Source organism: Phyllostomus hastatus, unplaced genomic scaffold, assembly GCF_019186645.2.
Source record: "Phyllostomus hastatus isolate PE091 unplaced genomic scaffold, TTU_PhHast_1.1 phas_scaffold_585, whole genome shotgun sequence".
Lineage (NCBI taxonomy): Eukaryota > Metazoa > Chordata > Mammalia > Chiroptera > Phyllostomidae > Phyllostomus > Phyllostomus hastatus.
The window spans coordinates 8,153,246-8,174,211 of NW_025334037.1; the positions used below are offsets into that span (position 1 = coordinate 8,153,246).

Here is a 20,966-nt window from a genome sequence, read left to right on the forward strand (position 1 = left end):
TGTTGTAAAATGGAGTCATTTTATTTTATTTTTCTCTGATGGATATGTAGTTCTAGTCTCATGTAAAAAAAAAGACTCTTCTCCCTGTTGCATTGCTTTGGCACCTTGGTGAAAAATCAGTCGCCTGTATTAGTGTGGGCCTGTCTGTTTGTTTGTATTAACATGGGCCTGTCTATTTGGGACTCTCGATTTGGCTTCATTGGCTGTGCTTCTAACTTTAGGCCAATATCACACTGCCTTGATTTCTGAAGCTTTATAGTAACACTTGAAATCACAACGTGATAGCACTCCAACTTTGTTGTTTTTCAAAGTTTTTTGGCACTTCTGGGTCTTCGTGTTTTCATGTAAATTTAGGATGAGCTCGTTAATTCCTACGAAAAGGCTTCTGGGGTTTTGATTGGGATTGTGTCAAATCTATAGATCAACTGGGGAGAACGGCCATCTTCACACTTGTGAGTCTTCTGATACACAAATATGGTATCATTGATTGATTTACAGGGTATTCTTTAATTTCTCTCAGTATGTTTCAATTTTCACATAAAGGTTTTTTGCACATTTGTTACTGAATTTATTCATAAGCATTTGATGTTTTCATTGTCCATTGCACCTCAGTTGTCAAATTTATTGGCTTAACATTGTATAATATTGCCTTGTTTCCCTCTTACTGTCTACAGCATACACAGTGCTGTCTCCTCTTTGTTTCTGATATTGGTGTTTGAATCTTTTATTTATTTATTTAAAACTTTTTTAAAGATTTTATTTATTTATTTTTAGAGAGGGGAAGGTAGAGAGAAAGAGAGAGAGAAACATCAATGTGTGGTTGCCTCTCACGTGACCCCCACTGGGGACGTGGCCTGCAACCCAGGCATGTGCCCCGACTGGAAATCGAACCTGTGATGCTTTGGTTCACAGCCCGAGCTCAATCCACTGAGCTACGCCAGCCAGGGCTCTTTTATTTATTTGTTATCTATTCTCTGGTTTGTGAATTTTATTGATTTTGTCAAAGAACCAACTTCTGGTTTTACTGATTTTCTGTTTTCTATTTTACTTATTTCTTCTCTTCTCTTTATTATTTCCTTCTTGCTACTTACTTTAAATTTAATTTGGACTTATTTTCTAGTTTAGATATTTTGTTGCATTTCTTTCTTATTTTCTAATAAAAGCATTTAAAGCTAAAAATTTCCCTGTAAGCACTGCTTTAGCTGCACTCTACAGATTTTGATACAATGTGTTTTTTTTTTATTTTGGTTGTAATATTTTCTAATTTCCTCTTAATTTCTTGTTTGACCCATGGGTTATTTAGAAATGTTACTAAGTTTTAGAATATTTGGAGGCTTCCTTATACCTCTTTGTTCCTGGTTTCTAATTTAATTTCACTGTGGTCAGAGAATATACTTTGTATGATTTCAAGTCTTTGAAATTTATTGTTTTTTATAGTAAAGAATATTGTCATCTTGGTGAACCTCCCATGTATGCTTGAAAATAATGTGCATTCTGCTATTATCAGGTAGAGTTCTTTAATCTTCGATTAGGTTGAGAGAATTGTTAGAGCTATTCCAATCTTTTATATCTTTCATGATCTTTTTTGCCTGTCTGTTCTATCATCAATACAGTGGAGTGTTGACATCTCCAACTATAATTGTGGATTCATCTCTTTCTCCTGTTAATTCTGTGAGTTTTTGCTTCTGGGTTTGGTAGCTTTGTTTTGTTAGTTTTTTTGTTTTTGAGACTTTGTTACTTAGTGCATACCCATTTAGGAATTATATGTTCTCTTGATAAATTGATTCTTTTATTATCATGAAATATCCCCCTTTATTGCTATTAATACTACTTTTCTTGAAGTCTACTTTGTCTGATGTTAATATAGTCACTCCATCTTTTTAAGACTGGTGTTTGCATGGTTATTTCCTCCACCATTTTACTTTCATCTTCTTTGTGCCTTTATATTTCAATTGTGTCTTTTGTAAACAGAATATAGTTGGGTTTTACTTTTTTAGCTGATGTTACAGTTTCTCCCTTTTTATTGGAGGGTTTATGCATTTGCATTCAAAGTAATTTGATTAGATTCAATATTACCATCTTGTTATTATTTGTTCTATTGTTCTTTGTTTTTCTACTTTTCTGGCTCCTTTTAGGTGACTTCCTAGTGTTCTATTTCATCTCGTTTATTAATTTTAAGCTACATATCTTGGTATTTTTGCAGTTTTTCTAGAGATTATATGTATCTTCCATTTATCAGTTTACCACGAATTAATACTTTACCAGTCTTTGTAGAATACTCACAGCAATGTACTTTCATTTACTTCCTCCTTGTTCTTATTTCTGTCATACACTTTTCTTGTACATATGTTATAAACATATATACAGTTCACTGACACAAATCTTACTCTCATTGCTGTTCTCTCTTAAAGAAATTAAGAAATAATTTTTTATATTTACTAACATATTGTCCATTTTTTTTAACTTTGTTCCTTCCCATGGAGGTACTCCATCTTCCTGAAAAACTCCACTTAACATTTCTTTCAGTGCAGGTCTACTGGGTGCCCCATAAGCGATGTGGGTAGGACGGTCAATACTGTGTCCATGGTCAGTTTACTAGTACACGGCTAGGTGACTCGGGGGCTCCTGGCATCTGGCCTGGCTGGGGGATGTGGCTTCCTGATGAATGGCAGAGACTTCCAAGCTGGACCAAGTCCATGTCTGGTTTTTCCAGTTACCAGGGCACCTCTGAACCTCAATGGATAGGATGGTAGTGGGTAAACGGTCTCTTCTAGGGCAAACGCTGAGAAACACCCCAGGGTGTCCAGGTGGTGGCAAGGTCCTCCACACATGGCAGAAATGGGACGGGTGCTCTCCTGACCACCGCTCGCTTTGTCCCCGCAGCCTACTCAGACACGGGGATGCATGTTTCCTGCCAGAGGAGTGCCCGTGCACTTGGAAGGGGAAGGAGTATTTCCCTGGGGACCAGGTCACGTCTCCCTGCCATACCTGGTAAGTGAGGGCTCACTCGGGCTCTCGCTTTTACTGGGGATGGTGAGGGGAGGTGGATATAGGATGCAGGGTCCTGAGCACAGTTGAGCATGCCCCTTTACCCATGTTCATATCCATGTTGCATGTTTGCATGTGCTGTGTAGAGGCTTACCTACATACAAGTGTAAGCCTAGAATGAATTTTGGGGGTGTGTTTTTTATGAGTACCTACATGAACATGATTTGTTCGGACATGTATGTACATGAATGTGTGCATGCACATGTGTGACCATGATGATGTGTTTTCATATTTATATAAGTGTGTAGGTGTGGGCAGACATCCCAAGTGCACAGGCACATGTGTGAATGTATATGTGTGTGCATATTTGAGTGGGTAGACATTCATGAACCTGAATATGTTAGTGAATATATACGATTACGAATTTGTGTATGTGTATGGTTGTGTTTGTATATATATTTGTGAGCATATGCACCCATTTAGTATGTGGGGACATGTATATGCAAAGTGTGTGAATGTATGTGTGCACTGGGTATACAAATTTGTATTTACATGTGCACAAACACACATGTGTAAGTGCGCACTTGTGTTTTCCCATGAATATTTACATGCCTATATATGAAAGTGAGTATATATGTAAATATATTTTCATACAAAATGTACATTAATAATGAAAGCATACATGTGTGAGAATGTGTGCACTTGGATTGGATTCTGTGGAAACAGACAGGGGGACCGGTTGCTGGGCCAAGCAGTTGGGAGTAGGAAGTGGGTAGAGACTCAATCTCCTGAACAACCCCAGGCCTCCACTGCTGCTGGACCTAACTCACATGAACTCACCTTCTGAAAGCTTGGCTCCTAGAGATGTCTATGGAGATTTTTTTTTAAGCAACTTATTTTTCTAATCTCCACCGGTCCTCTGCTCTGGAAGAGCCAAGAGTCTCCTGAGCTTTGTGAATCATTTAAATGATGGAAATTATGCCAGTGACCCTTCCAAAGGCCTTACAACTATCCCAACAATCAGTGAGGCCTCGCCACCGGGCTGGGGAGCTCCTACTGTGGACACCTGCCAGATATCCTCAGAGGCTCCTGGCACAGAAGGCATCTCTGAAGGGCACATGGAGCCTCCCCCGTGTCCTCACACCCCTGCAGGGGGCCAGCCTGGCTTTCCAGGGCTCAGAGTCCCAGTGCTCCTCCGGCCTTCAGTGTGTTGGCAGGATGGAGGCAGCCCTGCCACCGCCCCAGGGGTCCAGGGGACATCTCAGGGGCCCCCAAGCCCTGGCTCCTGCAATTCTCTGTCAATGACCAAACCGCATCAGCTAGAACAGTGGGCTAAGACAGGGAGGCGAAGGAGACAGGACCGGGATGCCCCAGCTCATTGTGATGGAGCCTCCCACTCAGTGGGACCCATACCTGTCCTGGTCCCACATCACATTCCAGTGACCATCCCAGTGACCATCCAAAGGGGTCTGGCTGGGAACAAGATGCTGTGTGATGTAGCTTTAGGTCAGGCTGGGTGTATTGGCTCCAGGTCTTATGTTTCAGAGACGAGTGTGTTTTCTACAAGCTCTTCCCCGTCACTCAGCTATCCTGAACTCTATGTCTCTTGTAGGCCGAGGAAAGTCTCCTAGAGTCAGGGTTCCTCTCACCTTAATAAGTGTGCACACACGTGAGTGTGTACATGCTGTGTGCCCCAACGGCTGTGTCTCCTACATAAAGTAGGGATCCACAACCCGCACCCTCCAGGCATCTGTTGGAGGTTGATGATGTTTGTTGACCTCTTCCCCCCAACACCCGCCCAAGGGCCCAAGTGGGAGCTCAGTGGTTGGTCTCCATCAGGGATATTCCGAGTAGGGATGGTCCGAGTGCTTGTGTTTCAGCCTGTGCCGGCAAGGCTCGTTCCAGTGCACTCTCCACCCCTGCGCTGCCACTTGCACGGCCTACAGTGACCGGCACTACCGTACATTTGATGGGCTCCCGTTTGACTTCGTGGGCACCTGCAAAGTTCACCTGGTCAAGGTGAGCTCCCAGATGCATGTGCCCAACTGGTTCTCTGGGGACCCAGATCAGCTGAGGCTGTGGACCTCTCAGGGCATGGTGATGCTCTGGGCTTCAGTCTGACGCTGACTGGGTGGGCAGGGGATCTAAGCCTGAGATGTGGCTGTCTGGAGGTGGGAAGAAATGCCGAGGAGCAAACTAGAGTCTGGACAGAGCTCATCAGTGATAAATGCGCCACTGCCTGTCCACTTACCATTATACCCTCATCCCATAGGGTCCCTATATTTTTCTGTCTGTAATAAGAGCTAATGATTTTTGAGCTTTTATTATATGCATGGCCATCTACTGAGCAATTTTTTGTGGATTACTTTACTTAATTCTCACGGCAACCTGACACGGTAGAGTTACTGACCCCATGTTATAAATGTAGCAACTTGGGCATAGGGAAGTTTGGTATCTTGCCCAAGGTCACACAGTGAGGCAGTGACAGAGCTAAGTCAGGCTGGAACCCAGAAATCTGACTGGAGAGTGGGTGTGCTTAAGGAGTCATGTGTTAAAGCCCTCACCTCACCCGGAAGGAAGGGGGTGGTGATGGGAGTGGGCACAGTAGAAACAGAGTCCCCTTCAGGAGGAGAAAATGTGCCAACAGAGTAGGTGGGAGAGTGCCAGAGACACACCAGGGGACCTTGGTTTTGCTGAGGGCCTGTCTATCTCATTATACAATAGTAAATAATAATAATAATAATAATAATAATAATTAATAATGACAAAGCTTTTGTGGAATGAGTTCTATCTATGGTGCAAACACTGTACTGGGGTCTTTCACGTAGTTGCAGTAACTCCACAGACCTCATTTTATTTTATTTTTTTTCAATTTCAAAGCTAATGTGTGCTCTTCACTAACATTTAAAACAATGCAATAGCACATATTAAAGACAAATATTCCTCTTTACATCTCTCGTGTTCTCATTCCCTGTTGCTATCAGTCAGGTGTGACTCCTGCAAGACTATCTTCCATGAGACACTCACACAATCTTACACACACACTTCGTTTAGTCTAAGTGGATAGGTTTCTACAATTCGCTTTTTCCCACTTAACAGTACACCTTGAACATTATCTCATACAACCAGTACACATCTCCTTTTTTCTTCTTTTTTGTTGAATTCTTCAGAAAAGATGTGCTCTAGTTTGTTTTATTATTCCCCCATTGATGTATATGTAGGTTGTTGCCAATATTTAAATGCTCAGTGAATACTTTTGTGAACATATCTCTAGACTTCTGAAAGTGGAAATGGCTATAAAAAGTTATATATATGTAAAATGTTGTTTAATGCCTATAAATTAAACTCCAGAAAGACTTACACTACCTTATCACTGTATGTAAGATAGTGCCCCTTCCCTCACACCACAGTTCATTCATTCACTCATTCACTCATTCATTCGTTCATCAGATACCTTTGGAGAGTCAGTACATGCCAGACACTGCACTAGGTGCCCCCAGAGGACACTGAGCCCCAGAGAACTGAAGGAGGGTGCCCAAAGTCGCACAGCTGATAAGAATTAGAGGCGGACTGAAAACCCCTCCAGAGTCCGTGTCCCCTTACCTCTGTACCTCTCAGCAGGACCTCTTCCTCCCAGACATCACTGAACTAACACATTCTCTCCTCAGAGCACATCCGATTTCAGCTTCTCTGTGATTGTGGAAAATGTAAACTGCTACAGCTCTGGCATCATCTGCAGGAAACTTATTTCCATCAACGTTGGGGACTCACTCATCATCTTTGATGATGACTCAGGAAACCCCGTAAGGTCCGGGGCAGGTGGAGGTTGTGTGGACAGTGTGCGGGTTAACGGGAGCTGGGGGGCGGAAGAGGGCAAAGGACTGGTTTCTTTATCACGGCCGTGTCTCTGGGAGCCACTGAGTCAGCAGCCTGGAATGAATTCCTTGGCCAGGGTCAGGAACATAGAGGTCAATGTCAGGGCGTGAGGGAGGCATGGGAGTTGGTGAGGTGCTGGGGCTGGGCTGTGACTTGTAGTCAGGCCCAGCCATCCCAGGTGTGGGGGGACACTTTGGCCTCAGGAATGGCCATCTCTGTCCCACTAGAGTCCTGAGAGTGTCCTGGACGCGAAGCAGGAGGTCCACACCTGGCGAGCAGGGTTTTTCACACTGGTGCACTTCCCTCGAGAGCACATCACCCTCCTGTGGGACCAGAGGACCACAGTGCACATCCAGGCTGGGCCTCAGTGGCAGGTAGTCACGGAAGTAGTGACCCTCAAGGGGCCCTCTGCTCCTGCCTAGGGCTGAGCCAAGACACTGGGTGTCCTTGGGTGACCTGTACCCTCATGGGGGAGCCTGTCCTACCCTCCCCACCCCTTCTCCTCTGACCTTCCTCCTATTCCTCTTCATACTGTGACCCCAGTAGTTGCTCCTGGGTTCATGACAGACTCCTGGCCTCATGGTGACCCCTCTGCCCATAGTTTACCCCTGGTGAGCCTTCAATGGACATGGTGTCCTCTCTCCTTTCAGGGCCAGCTGGCGGGACTCTGTGGAAACTTTGACTTAAAAACCGTCAATGAGATGAGGACCCCAGAGAACTTAGAGTTAACTAACCCGCAGGAATTTGGCAGCAGCTGGGCTGCAGTTGAGGTAAAACCTCCTCCCGTTGGCTGACTCCCTCACCCAGATGGGCCCAGGCCAGCATGGGCCAAATGCAGCCCAGGTTGGGGAAAAGGGCCATTGGTATGAGGCTGCTTCTGCTTCCCTCAGCCTCTGAGCTGCATCCACAGCCCCAGCCTATCCCACGGCCCAAGGACACACACCACCCCATCTCAAAAATCAGTGTGCACAGCTGCCCTAGACCAGGCTCCAGGGGGGAGGGTGGGGCTGGGAAGGAGACAAAATCTCTGTCCTAGCAGAGAGGGCCACCCAGCAGGAAGGTGAAGCTTGTTGAAACGTGACCATCTTAACCACCTCTGTGCCCCCATTGCCTGGCACTAGGTCTGGCACAGAGGAGAAGCCAAGAGACACCCATGTGGGTTGAGGCAATCAGAGAAGGCTTCCTGAAGGAGGTGGGACTAGTGTGGCACTTAAAGAGTAGGCCATATTTGAAAGGATGAAGGTATCAGAGGGATGACCTCTGAAAGGGGAACAATATTAGCAGAGGCAGAAATGAGGGGCGTGTTCCACAGGTTTGGGAAATGTCTGACTGAGGCTGCCACACTGCGAACAATGAACCTGGGTTCTTGTCATGGGTCATCCAGTGACTTGTTGGATGACCTTGATTAAGCCCCATCTTCGCTAGTCCTCTGTGAAGGGGCTATGCCAGGAGAGGTGTGATGAATAGATTTCACCTTGTGTGACAACTCAGATCAGTCAGAAGAGGCTGTTGGAGATGCTGTGTTGAGAAATACCTAAGACTTGTGTTAAGTTCAGCTGGAAGAAAAACTGTGATTGATTAGTTATGTCTGCCATGGTATAGCAATGGAGAGTGGTAATATAAGGGTTACATGTTTGCTTTTCCTGGACTGAGTAATCAAAGGTCCTTAATTCTCTGCTGGGCAGCAGTCACAGATGAGCCTAGGCAGACTGGGGTCAGGAGAGCTGTTTGTTTATCATGGCCTACAACTCAGTGGAACCCTAAGGTGGGACAAGCCCGTTCTCACAGCCTCAGAAAGGTGTGCTCTGCCCCATCCTCATTTTGAAGATGCTGAGTGGGTGACTAATTTTTATTGCTCCCCTCCTTTTACCAACCCCCATTGCTATTTCTCCCTTGCTAATCTCCTTGGGCATTCCCTGAGGGGCTGTAATGAAAATGTAGGCCTGAAGGAGGAGGTTCAGCAGACGTTAGGAAATGATATTAATTACTTATAGCTGTGTAGCAGCACTACCACAGACTTAACAGCACTCAACCATCCACATGTATGATCTGTTTCTTTGGGTCAGAAGACAGGACATGGCTTGACTCAGTCCTCTGCCTGGGGCACCACAGGCTGCAGTGCAGCTGTCATCCAGCTGGGCTTTCGCTGGGCGGGGTTGCCTGGGAAGGATCTGCTTCCCCACCCACTCACGTGGTTGTTGACCACGTGTAGTTCCTTACAACCATAGAACTGAAAGCTTTCATGTTTTTGCTGGTTGTTGTCCATCAATGACCCTCAGGTCCTAGAGACCACCCACCCTTTCTGCTACGTGGGGTTCCCCACATGGCTCCCTGCTTCTGCACAGCCAGCAAAGGAGAGATTCCAGCAAGACGGGCTTGACACAGGCTGCAACATAGTCATGCAGCCACCTACACAGAACCACGCCCACCTATCACCTTTGCCGTCTTCTGTTGGTTTAAAGCAAGTTCTAGGTCCTTCCTGCACTGCAGGGGGAGGGGACTACACAGGGTGTGAGGACAAGGAGGTAAGGACCAAGGGGCCACTCTAAGGGTCTGTCCACCACATCAGGCAACAGGCACTGGGAGACAAGGAGGTCAACGGCCCTGCCTTTGCCCCTCAGTGTCCAGACACCCTTGATCCCCGGGACACATGTGTCCTGAATCCTCTCCGAGAACCGTTTGCCAAGAAGGAGTGCAGCATCCTGCTCAGTGAGGTGTTTGAGACCTGCCACCCTGTGGTGAGTGGACCTCAGCCTCGGCCACTCTTGAGCGCCCCCTCCTCCTCGGGATCCCTTCTGCTCTCAGCCCCCACCCGCCATCATGCCTCGGGAGAGACACCGCAGGTCTAGAGGGGAGACCCATTTCTACCATTTAGTCCGTCCTGTTTCCCCAGACAACCCAGGACAGACAGCCAGACAAACAGAGCTTCTGTGCCCTTTCACGCTTATCTCAATCTGGTTCTCCCTCCCAGTCAGGAAGTTCTGAACAGCGATCCCAAACCCCTCCTGCTGGGGCGTAGGCAGCTGCCTGCGGTGGAGGCAGAGGAGAGCTGGTGCTCAGTCTGCACTGCACTCGCCAGGGCCTCGGAGGCAGCTGTCACCCTGGCCTCCACTGTCTCTGGCCCTGGCTGGCAGTTCACACCCTGTGTCTGTTCCTCAGCCACACCTCCAGCCACCCCCCTGCCCCCGGACCCAATAGCTTAGACCCCGGCCCTGCATGGGCAGCTTGCTCCATCCTGTGGTCCCTGCGTGTTTCTGCTGCTCCCTGAGGCTGATGGGCAGCAACCAGGATGCTTCAGGGCAGGCATTCAGGAGCTGACCCCTGACCTCTGACTTCTGATCTCTAGGTGGATGTCACTTGGTTTTACTCAAACTGCCTGACAGACACGTGTGGGTGCAGCCGGGGCGGTGACTGTGAGTGCTTCTGTGCCAGTGTGTCCGCCTACGCCCACCAGTGCTGCCAGCACGGGGTGGCCATCGACTGGCGAACCCCACGTCTCTGCCGTGAGTGTCCGATCACCCGAGGGGGAGGGTGGGTCTACCTGTGGGCAGGCCTGTGGGCGCCATCACTCTGGCTAGCATTTACTGAGTATTTATCATGTGCCAGGCACCAACTGCTTTGTGTGTATCATTCATTGATTTCTTCACCAACCACCCTGTGAGGCAGGACTGTTTATTCCCACTTTAGAGTTAAAGAAACAGGTTCAAGAGAGACTAAGTAAGATGTTCAAGGTTGCACAGGTTAGTGGTGGAACGTGGCTGCAAACCTGTGCTCTTAACCACTTTGCTGGAAGAGTCAGGAGCCCTGGATTCCGGACCAGGGCTGCCATTCGTGAGCTGTGCGACCTCTCTGGGGCTCAATTTTCTCATCTAAAAAGAAGAACAGGCTTGTCCCACCAGGTTGATTGTGAGGACCAAAGGGGACAGTGAATGTAAAAGCCCTTTGTCAGCTGAGACGCGCTGTCAGAGGCAGCCCAAGATATCAGTACATTTAGGGCAAAAGTGGTCCGAGAATGGTTTTGGTTGCACACTTGTATCATGTAAAAATATTCTGAGTACATATACATGTGCATACACAGATACATGTGCACAGGTATGTGGTTAGTGTGAATGTGTATCACCAAATAGACACAAAAGTACTGTATTTTGCTGTGTATAATGTGCACCCATGTTTTTGGCCCAGACTTTCAGGAAAAACATCTTTTGATTTCTTAATCCAATTATTTATTTATTTTTACCTAGATACTTGTTTTTTTTTGTATTATAAAGGAACTTTAGCATTTATTTTTTAACATATAGCATTTATTTTTGAACATATTGTAAGAAATTTTATGTAACAAGTAATTACAAAACACAAGAACAGATATACGGCATTTCAGGTACTACCATGTATAAGATACATCCTTATTTTTCCCTCAAAAATTTGGGCAAAAAGTGTGAATTGTACATGGTAAAATATGGTAAATATTTGAATGATGAAACAAAACATATAGAAATTTAAATTACTAATTGAGTATTTATTATTTCCTTCTGACCACCAGTAACCTTCCTGGTGCGAGCACACCTCACTTTGGGGTGCTGTGGCCCCGAGGCCAGGCACTCTGTATTTAGACCCAGGCCCACAGGGTAGGGTGGCCCGAGGCATGACACTTACTCTCTGAGTTGTAACCAAGGGGTAGGAGAGCTGCACCCACCTTGCAGGGCACCGTGAGATTTCCGTGAGTTAACAACACATGTACATGTCCTGCACGGTACTCTCCGCTGTCGCTGTCCTTTTTCACAATGACATGCCGCTGGCATGTCCTGAGCCCTGGGGGCTCCTGGCAGGACGACCTCTGGGGAAGGGGGAGCTGAACCTGCCTTTGGCTTCCTTTTTCTCTGTTTTCCCAAGAGCCTTCCACCACAGGTGCCCTGGATCCCCATGCGGTCTCTTCTCCCTCTATTTCTTCGGTAAAAATCCTTCAGGAAGAAGGGAGCACACATTTAGTGAGGACCTACTGTGCGCCTGGCCCTGTGCCTTATGTGCATTAACTGATTACTATTCAGGTCCTGGGCTAGGGTGAGGTGGGTGAGCCCCACTGGGCCACAACGTAAATCCCATGTCAAGACAATACAGTTTAAAAATCAACAATAATGCAAAAAATAACTTTGATGAACAATATATCAACATTTTAAGTAATGATGGGATTAATATTACTGATTTTTCCTTTTATCTTGAGCTCCAGTATGACCTGGCAAGGCGCTGTCCCTCACCCATCTTTATTTAAAAATTTTGGTATTCTTTTCATCATGGATATTTTGCATTAATTTTAAAACTTAAAAGATGTTGATGGAAATATTATATATCTTGACTACTGAGGTTTTCGATGCTTCCCTAAATTTTGCGTTGAGCACTTGCCTTACAGGGACAAGTCCGTGGGGCAGATACTCACGGTGGTCCCATCTCATAGAGGAGGGCACCGAATTACAGGGAGGCTGAGTAACTTGTCCCAGAATGCACAGCTGATGAGCGAGGGAGTAGGCGTTAACGCAGGTCTGACTTTAGAGAGCTGGCTCTTGACGGCTCTTCCGGGCTGGCTGCCATTACGCCGGCACACACTTGAAACCAGAGGCTGGGAGATCCTCTAACTCAGTTTCCTGAGTCTGAAGGTGAGGAGAAGCAGGTACTTTGCGCATAGCAACACGGCAGGTCAGCCTTCTGACCCCTAGCATTCTTTTCAGAGAGCAATGCCAAATGCAAAGTAGTGTTGATTGGGGTTTGGGGTGTGGGGTGGAGTAGGTGGTTATCTTTAGACCATATCTATGAATGGAGAAGCCCCTCATCAACCTTGATCCCAGGTGTACCCAATTGGCTCCTCATAGCCTTGCTCCTGCATTTAGGTGACATCTTCAAAGTCCCTAGCTTACCCCAAAGAGCTGAGGACTCTGTTGGCTGAGGAGTCTGGGAAAGGCTGTGTTGCTAGGCTGGACCACTAGAGGGTGCACTGAACACATGCCTGGAGGAGCTTTTGAGAGCCAGATGGAAACGGCACCCTAGGACTTCTAGGCCTCTTGTCCCTTCCTACCCAAGGCTTTGGAAGACCCACTTTTATCTTGCACCTGCATTCTTCTGGGGCCTTCTGCAACATTTCTGATTGGAACTCCCACCCCTTGATTCTAATCTTGCCCTTTGGGATCACATAAAACAGACCCTTCTGCCCAACATTCATTCATTCATTCATTCATTCATTCAATGCTGAGTGCCTACTCTAGGCCAGGCTTTGAGCTTTGTGCTGGGGACACAGAGAGGAGCCGATGTGTTTCCTGTACCTCAGGACATCTGAATCTAATGCCCATGCCTGAATCAAGAGGTGGGGAGTAAGCAGGGGTTGGGGCAGGTTTGGCCCTTGGGGAAGGAGGAAGAGCTGGGATGCTAGGGGCTTGGGCTCTGCCCACCTGTTCCAGCTTCTAAAGAAGCCTCTATTCTCATCCTTTCAGCCTACGACTGTGACTTCTTCAACAAAGGTAAGCCCGTCCTCCCCAAGTGGAGCCAGGGGCACTGCCCGCCTAGTCCTGATGCCACAGCAGCATCAGCTGCCCTGAGGCCCTGCTGGCCCTGGAAGAGCTGTGACATGGGGCAGGGAGGGCCCTGTCATACAGAGAGAGCGCTGACAGTGCACGGCCCAGGGAAGCCCCAGAACTCTGTCCCCAGCAGCTTACCTGGAGCCCAGGCTGGGGCAGCCTCACTAGGAAGCAAAACCCCCATTTGCACCAGTGGGCTTTCCCACGACCTTCATGATCCAGCTCATCAGACCCACAGGACATCATCTTGGGGTTCCTGAAGTTCTGAGTTGGCAGTGGCCAATGCCAACTGCTCTTCCTGAGGATGGCCTGGCTCAGCCCATCAGATTCATCATCAGAGTTAGACAAGGTCTCAGGGTACCTGGATATGCTTCCAGTTTTGAGTTGACTAAGGTGAAAACACAGGCCATGAGTAAAGACCCAGGGAGGTTAAGCCAGCATTAGAGACAATTAGTCAATTTAATCCCTGGGGTCAGGCGGGCAGTGTGGGGAGGCCTGCCTGGCTGCCAGGTGCAGGCCCATATGGGTATAGGCTCAAGGCTTCGTCCTCTTGTGCAGTTACCTGCCTGATCAGATTTTAGTCTGAGAAATACACCCTGGAAAGAGTATAGCAGGTGAAGTGATAGGGGACCGATTAGAGACAAAGGCACCAACCAGGGTCTGAGTGATGAGGGCTGGCCCAGGTATGGTGTGATTCACAGGGGCTGCAGTCCCACCTAAAAGTTAGCCCCCGCGTGTTCCTGATGGCCCAAACCCTCTGACCCCTAAAGGAATAGATCTGTAACGGGAGAACTGTGGTCCCAGGGGCAGGCAGTGTCTGTCTGACACCAGGCAAGACATTTCAGCAGGACAGCTGTGAGCGGCGTTTTCTCCCTTCTGTGGCATTTTGGGTGGCAGTAACTGGCAAAGGACAAGCTGTTTCTAGCATCCTCTACCTACTCAGCCTCCCACCCACCCATCCATTCCTTGCTCTGCACTTCTCCCCACATTTTCTCTGGTCCAGGGCCTTGCCGGGTGCCGGGGCATTAATGGTCAGTGACAGTTGTCATGGTGGTCCCCCGGAGCTGGCCTGCCCCGGCTCCCCAGAGCCAGTTGTGTGTTCCGAACTCTGCATTCAGTTGGTAGTTTGCCCCTGGTGGGAGTATTTACATGTCAGAAATCAACAAACACTACAAAATGGGGTTTTGTTAGTTTCGTTTTAGGGGCCGATTATTAAATATTTACCAGCACAGCGCTGCCTCTCCCGTCTAGTAGAAGAGACCCACTGGGACCCCCGATGGAAATCCCTCCTAAGAGCTGTGATCAGCGCGTGCCGTGCTCCCAGGGCTGGGGGAACGCAGTGAGGGAGAGGGTGCAGGGCGTGCTTCACCAAGGAGGTGACATTTGAGCTGTGCCCGAGATCAAGTAGGCGTTTGCCAGGCACGGAATGGGAGAACTACCCCGGGGCGGGGGCAGCATGGTGCAGACTTGAGGCAGGACACGGCACAGCTCTTTCAGGGAAAACCAGAGGAGTTTAGTGTGGCAGGGGCAAAAGGGGTGGGAGGCGAGGCGTGGGCAGGGGTTGGGACATGGAGGGCCCCCGAATCCAAGCCAGACTCTTGGGTTCTACTTTGAGGGCAGTGGCGAGCTATACCCACATAGGCTAGGAAGGTGACTTGGGGGCTTTGGGGAGGAGGCACTGGATGTGGGGAGGCAGGGGGTCAGTTACAAAGTGATGTAATTGTCCAGCCTGTCCTGACAACGGCAGGAACCCAAGAGACAGAAGGGATGCAGGCTTGGAATAAGGAAACACTAATGTTGGGCCCAAGCTTTCCGGGCCATCACCCCTCAGGCCTTGGGTGGGCAGAGCAAGTCTGATGCCTCCTTGCCGTGGCAACCCTAAATAGAGCAGTGGCTGACAGTGTAGAGTCCCAGGCAGTGGGACGAGCCCATGGACTTTTGGGGGATCCAGATGACCCCCTAGATGACCTCGTTCCCAGGCTTCCTGTGAAATGATTCTGGTGCTATGCAGAGGGTCAGTCCCCATCAAGGCCTGACCGCCTGGGGTTCCTGTCCCACCTTCTCATGAAAATCAAGGTCCCTAGGGCTTGGGGTGAAGGAAGTAAGCAAGAACACCTGTCTGGCACCCTCCCTCAGCCCCACCTCCGGCAGTGGTGGGCAGGTAAGGATGGGAGGTGGGCAAAGGCCCAAGGGGTCAGGCCTTATGACTGGCTCTTTCTCTCCAGCACTAGGTAAGGGCCCCTACCAGCTGGCCAGCCAGGTGGCCGGTGGTGCCCTTGTGGCCGCGAAGGCGGCAGGGGGTGCCATAGCCCTGGTGAGTGCAGAGGACATGGCACCAGGGGACGCTGTGAACTTCCTGCTGACGGCTGCACTGTACAAGGCCAAGGCCCACGGTGAGGCCCACCTCGGGGGGAGGCAGAGTTGCCAGAGGAGGGGGCTGCTGAAGGAATGTGCCGCTCCAGTGGGTGCCCCTTTCCCAGTTGAGACAGGATTCGATGTCAGTCTCTCAGCTTCTTTGAAGAGACACCTCCTGTCTTCTTCCCGAAAAAGCCAGGGAGGCCACGGTGCAGACGCGCCTTCGCACCTGGCTCACACAGCCCCTGCGCTCCAGAACACCGGGGTGGCAGCGGCTGCTCCTTCCGCCTCTCGTCACACCCACTCCTTGCTCTCCCTTCTCCTCTTCCTTCTCCTCTTCTTCCTTCTCTGCCCCCACCCCCCAGTCTTTAAGACTGGGCAGATTTTAAACATCAAGGGAAGCTGGCTGATGTCCTGACTCGAGCAGGGCCTCCTCCTCCTCCTGTGAATGGAGGAGCGGGGTCTCGATGTGCTCAGGTCACGGTCCTGAGGTCCAGGCGGGCGTGTCACACAGACTGGAGCCTGCCTGGGACCACCACAGCCTCCCAGGGCCCTGACCACCAGCAGCCTCGGAGGGCTTAGCTTCAGTGGGCGTTGTCCTCGCCTCAGAATGCCGCTGTGCTGGAGTGGTGCCCGCCTGGACCCTGCCTGAGGGGCATGACCTCGGGTGGTGCCTGTGCTGGGCCCCCAGCTGGCCGAGGCCTCCGTTCACCGGTTCCAGGAAGTCCTCTCCTCTGTGGGCCTCGTGTCCCAGGGCGTGGTCACTGTGACCAGGGTTTCTCCCTTCAAATCCTGCTGGCCCCATCCAGTCAGTATCTTTATGATCACAAGGAGGGCCCACGCAGCCCGCATCCACTGGAACCTCAAACCTAGATACTTCTCAGAGTGGTCACCCCAATCTGAGAACTCGGGATCTGCCATTTATCTAGTTTCAAGGATCTGCGCCCCCCTTCCTTCCTCCTCCCTCCCCGTCCTCTCTTCTCTCCGTGCCTCCCTCCCTTTCACCAAGCCCTAATCCCATACCAGGCACGGAGCTGCGCACTGGCGAATCAGGGAGATGAGCAGCGCCAGCCCCGCCCCCCAGAAGGCCACAGCCCCACCAGGGAGACAGAGGCAGTCGGAGTGCAGTGTGGAGTGCAGTGTCCGTGGGACTGCCCCAGAGAAGCCCCCGGGGCTCGGCCTCTGGGCGTCAGCAGAGCTTCTCAGCATGAGTGATGTTCCCCTGCAGGGAGGGAAGGGGTCGGGAGGCTCAGGAGGTGGATCCTTATGCTGAGTGCAGTGGGGAGCCATGAGGGGATTTAAGTGGGGGAGGGGCCCTCCAGCTCCTGCCCAGCTCCAGGCACAGCCGGAGTCCCCAGCTATGGGTGTGTTCAGGACGGTGTGACCTGGGCATACAGGAGGAGGTGCCAGGAGGGACTGCATCACTGCACCAGGAGACGTGGGAATGAGGGGCCAGGCACTGAGCCGCAGGAGGGCCAGAAGTACCCCACCGTCCCCCAGAAGGACACTTCTGCGCCAGACATTGCTGGTCCCCAGATCGGTGTGGTCCTGTCTCTAAAAGGGCGTTTCACAGCCTTTCAGGCTGTCATTGGTGGGGATTTTCTGTTTTCCATTCAATTTTTAGTCCAGTAAGTGAGGTCTAGTTCAGAGGAAGTGTTGATTTTCCAGTGGTTTTATGGGCATTTTAGGCAGAACCCCAGAGCAGCGTGACCTTGGAGAACATCACTGCGGACAGGAACTCCAGGGTCCAGCCCCCACCGCAGTCGGGTCTGAATTTCATGGGTGGCTGGGGGCAGGGTGAAGCCCCAGTGAGGACCCAGGCTCCCCCACCCCACTCCATCCTGTGCTCCTTCCCTCCTGCACTGTTTCCAACGTACTGGACAGGAAAAGAGCAAGTGACTTATAGGTGAAATCTGGGGTGGCTACATGAAGGAGGTATCCCTTGCAGTGGGCCTTGAAGAATGGAAAAGACTGTGATGGGAAAAAATGGAGAGGAGAGAATGTCCTGGGTAGGAAGCTGGAATAGTCACTCAGGGTGTGCCCCACTCTCTAGAAATGGGCCCTTGCTGACGTGGGAGAAAGGGCAGGGGAAACAGGCTTGGGGCTCTGGGCGAGAGCCTTCCCCTCTCTGGGACATTGTTTTCCTACCTGAGGGCTGGATCCAGGGTCCCCTAGTTCCACTAACTCTCCCGCTCTGGGAACCCGGCAGGTCACCAAGCCCCAGCTTGTCCAGTACAACCCATAAAACGTAACTCCTCCGGGGTGTCCGTCTCTGCCTGTCCTGTCCATGGCTCTGTCCTGGGCATCTAGAGTTGCACCCGGCACAGGGAGGGTCCTCAAAACTGTGCGTGGAAGGAAGGGAGGGTCAGTCACCTCCTGCGGTTTGGCAGGAGTTGGTGGTAGCTTCTCTTAACTCTCTGCCTTCCCTGGGGGAGAGGAGGTGGGCACAGGGGGCAGCCAGCAGGCAGAAGGGTGTGGGCTGGGGGGGGCAGGTGTGGAGGAACAGGCCCCCTCTCTGCGCTGACCTTGCCCATGTGGCTCTTTGCAGACCCGGATGTGGTTTCCCTGGAGGCAGCGGACAGACCCAACTTCTTCCTCCGAGTCACAGCCAATCGGTCTCTGGAACTGGCCAAGTGGCAGAGCAGCGATGCCTTCCACCACCATGCCTCCTTCTCGCTGCACCAGGGGACGTGGCGGGCAGGCCTGGTGGCCCTAGAGTCCCTGGCAGAACCTGGGTCCTTTCTTTTTGTGTCAGGCCCCACGCTGGCCCTGCGGCCCTACGAACACACAGAGGTGTTCCGCCAGGGCACACTCTTCCGCCTTCTGGGTAGGTGTCAACCCTGCCCTCACCCTCGTCCCCTCAGCCCCTCAGCCCCTCACTCAACTGCCCCTCCTGCCCTCTCCCCACTCTCCTTCAGCCCAGTTGTCCCCAAGGACCGAATCCTCACTCCCCTGGCACAGGGAGGCCCCATGGGAGCCACCCCTGAGATGGGAGGTGCCCGGGCCTCCACGTTGGTGGCCTGGGCAGCTGTGGACACTATGGCTGGGGCCCCGCCAGCTTCCTGGGTCTTGCCTACTCCCACAGTCTAAAATTAGAGCGGCCCTTGTGGAAACGAGGGGAGAAGTGATCACGGCCCTGCTTGCGCAGCCCTCTGACTCAGGTTTCTTGCTGATGGGGACACATGCCTGCCCCGTGAGCCAGCAGCCTCTCCCTGCCCCCCTTGGACGCCCGGGACCCTGGGCAGTGATGGGACAGCACCATGTCCTTTCAGCCAGGACTGGAAAGGCTCCCACCGCTTTGCCACCCCCCCTCCATGTGTGTCTGCCCCAAAACCATGCACTCTCTGCCCAGACCCTGGAGGCCGAGATCGTCATTTCTCCACCACCCCAGGCCAGTCTCTCTGTCCACACGTGCACCTGTCCGTTCAGGCCTGTGAAGGCACCTCGTGCTGTGTGAACGGATCCACGCAGGTGTCCGTGTGTCTCCCGCCAGGTTCCCCACTTGCACCCCCACCCCACCCACCCCCCACACACGCACACGTCAGGCCTGGGCTGGTGCATCCCTCCACTCCACAGTCACCCACCCAGCCTGCCAGGAACCCCACCTAGGACAGACTCCTCACCGGCAACGATGGCAGCACTGTGTCCCTTTCTGCATGACACCGAGGCAGAATGGAATGAGCCCAGGCTTTGAAGCCAGACAGCCTTGGGTTCGAATCCTGACCTCAGTCCTTGGCACTTGGAAGAGAGCCCTGATCTCCCTGCCTGTTTCTTCCCCTGAGCAGGGGGTGGGGGGATTTGCCCCAGGAGGCTGTTGTGAGATGATCGATAGTATCTCGTGAGCTCCACTCTGGGCCTGGCTCATAGTTAAGTTCTCAGCTCTGGTTCCAAGGCTCTTGGAAAAGCAGGTTTCTTCACAGTCAGCACGTCAGGAAGGGGCTGCCAGGGTGGGGCTGCCCCTCCCGCCTGCTTTGGAGCTGAGATCCGTCAATGGGGCCAAGGAGGTCTGGGGTCTTGTCTGCCTTGAAGCCCCCCACAGGCTACACACTCTTTCCCTGGGGATGCCTCCTTCGTGAAGGCAACGGCCACAGGGCCTTTTACGAGGAGCTCCCCCCTGGGAGAGTTTAATTCTCCCAGCCTCTGCGGTGCCTCAGTTTTTCCTCTACAAAATGGGAATGATAACTCTTATAAGAGTATTGTGAAGATTAATAAGCACACACCTGTGAACTATTGAATGTGCTCAGACCAACTCCACCCTCCAGGTCCTAAATGTCGCTACTTCCAGGAGGCCCTGGGGCGGGGTGCGGGGAACAGCGGGTGGGTCTTGTAGAGAACAGCTCTCTCCCCTGACCACGGGGGTGGGGTGCGGTGGTGGGGGGCAGCAAATGCCCCGTAAGACCTTGGGCTGAGAGGGGAGGGGATTTCCCCAACACCTCCCCCACCCTTCAAGGGAACGCTTCTTGCCTCCATGGAGGTCAGCAGGGGCCCGGTCAGAGGCAGAGCAAGGAGGAGAGGATTGCGTCCTGGGGTACAGGGCAAGCCTGATCACCGAGGTCGCAGAGGGGTAGGGTGACAAATAACCTTGTGGAGGAATCTGGGGTGGCAGCCTCCTCCTGGGCCACCCCTCAAAGCCCAGCTCCAATGCTGGCTCCCTAACACCCGCATCCGCAGCCCCCACACCAAGTTCCCTGAGCCCCATCCCAAGGATCCCCCAGGCACTGACTCAACCCCAACTCTCAGGGATACATTGTGCCCTGAGGCTGGCTTTTACTGTGTTTGTCTCACTTTTCCTACACGAGTCCATTTGTCTCTTCCACGGGACAGGGCTGGCATGGGCTGAGTTGAATTACCGTTGATGCTCAGTCTCGGGACCCTGGGGCTGTTGCCTTTCCAGATGCCAAGCCACTGGGGGCTGCCTACCCCGTCTGCGAGTGGCGCTACGATGCCTGTGCCAGCCCCTGCTTCCAAACCTGCCGGGACCCCCAGGCAGCCAGCTGCCAGGATGTGCCCAGGTGAGGTAGCATGGCATCCAGGTGTGTGTATTAGTGTGATTGAGCATACATGTGTGGGAGTGGGCTTGTATGTCACCTGTGGGCAGAGACGGGAGCATACAGTGAGGTGTGTGTGGACTCATATATGCATGTATTGTGTGCTGTATATATGAGGGTGCATACGAGGGTGGATGCA

General features: G+C 51.3%; 1 protein-coding gene across 1 annotated transcript in view; it reads left to right on the forward strand.

Moving 5' to 3' along the window:
• Nucleotides 1–20,966, forward strand: part of OTOG (otogelin) — a 71,438-nt gene that overhangs the window by 29,306 nt on the left and 21,166 nt on the right. The window contains exons 24-34 of the mRNA XM_045825506.1: nt 2,884–2,991; nt 4,869–5,007; nt 6,657–6,791; nt 7,092–7,238; nt 7,515–7,634; nt 9,486–9,602; nt 10,211–10,367; nt 13,341–13,367; nt 15,650–15,817; nt 18,328–18,606; nt 20,674–20,791. Of these exons, the coding sequence (XP_045681462.1) occupies nt 2,884–2,991; nt 4,869–5,007; nt 6,657–6,791; nt 7,092–7,238; nt 7,515–7,634; nt 9,486–9,602; nt 10,211–10,367; nt 13,341–13,367; nt 15,650–15,817; nt 18,328–18,606; nt 20,674–20,791 (1,515 nt within the window). The remainder of the gene's footprint in view (nt 1–2,883; nt 2,992–4,868; nt 5,008–6,656; nt 6,792–7,091; nt 7,239–7,514; nt 7,635–9,485; nt 9,603–10,210; nt 10,368–13,340; nt 13,368–15,649; nt 15,818–18,327; nt 18,607–20,673; nt 20,792–20,966) is intronic.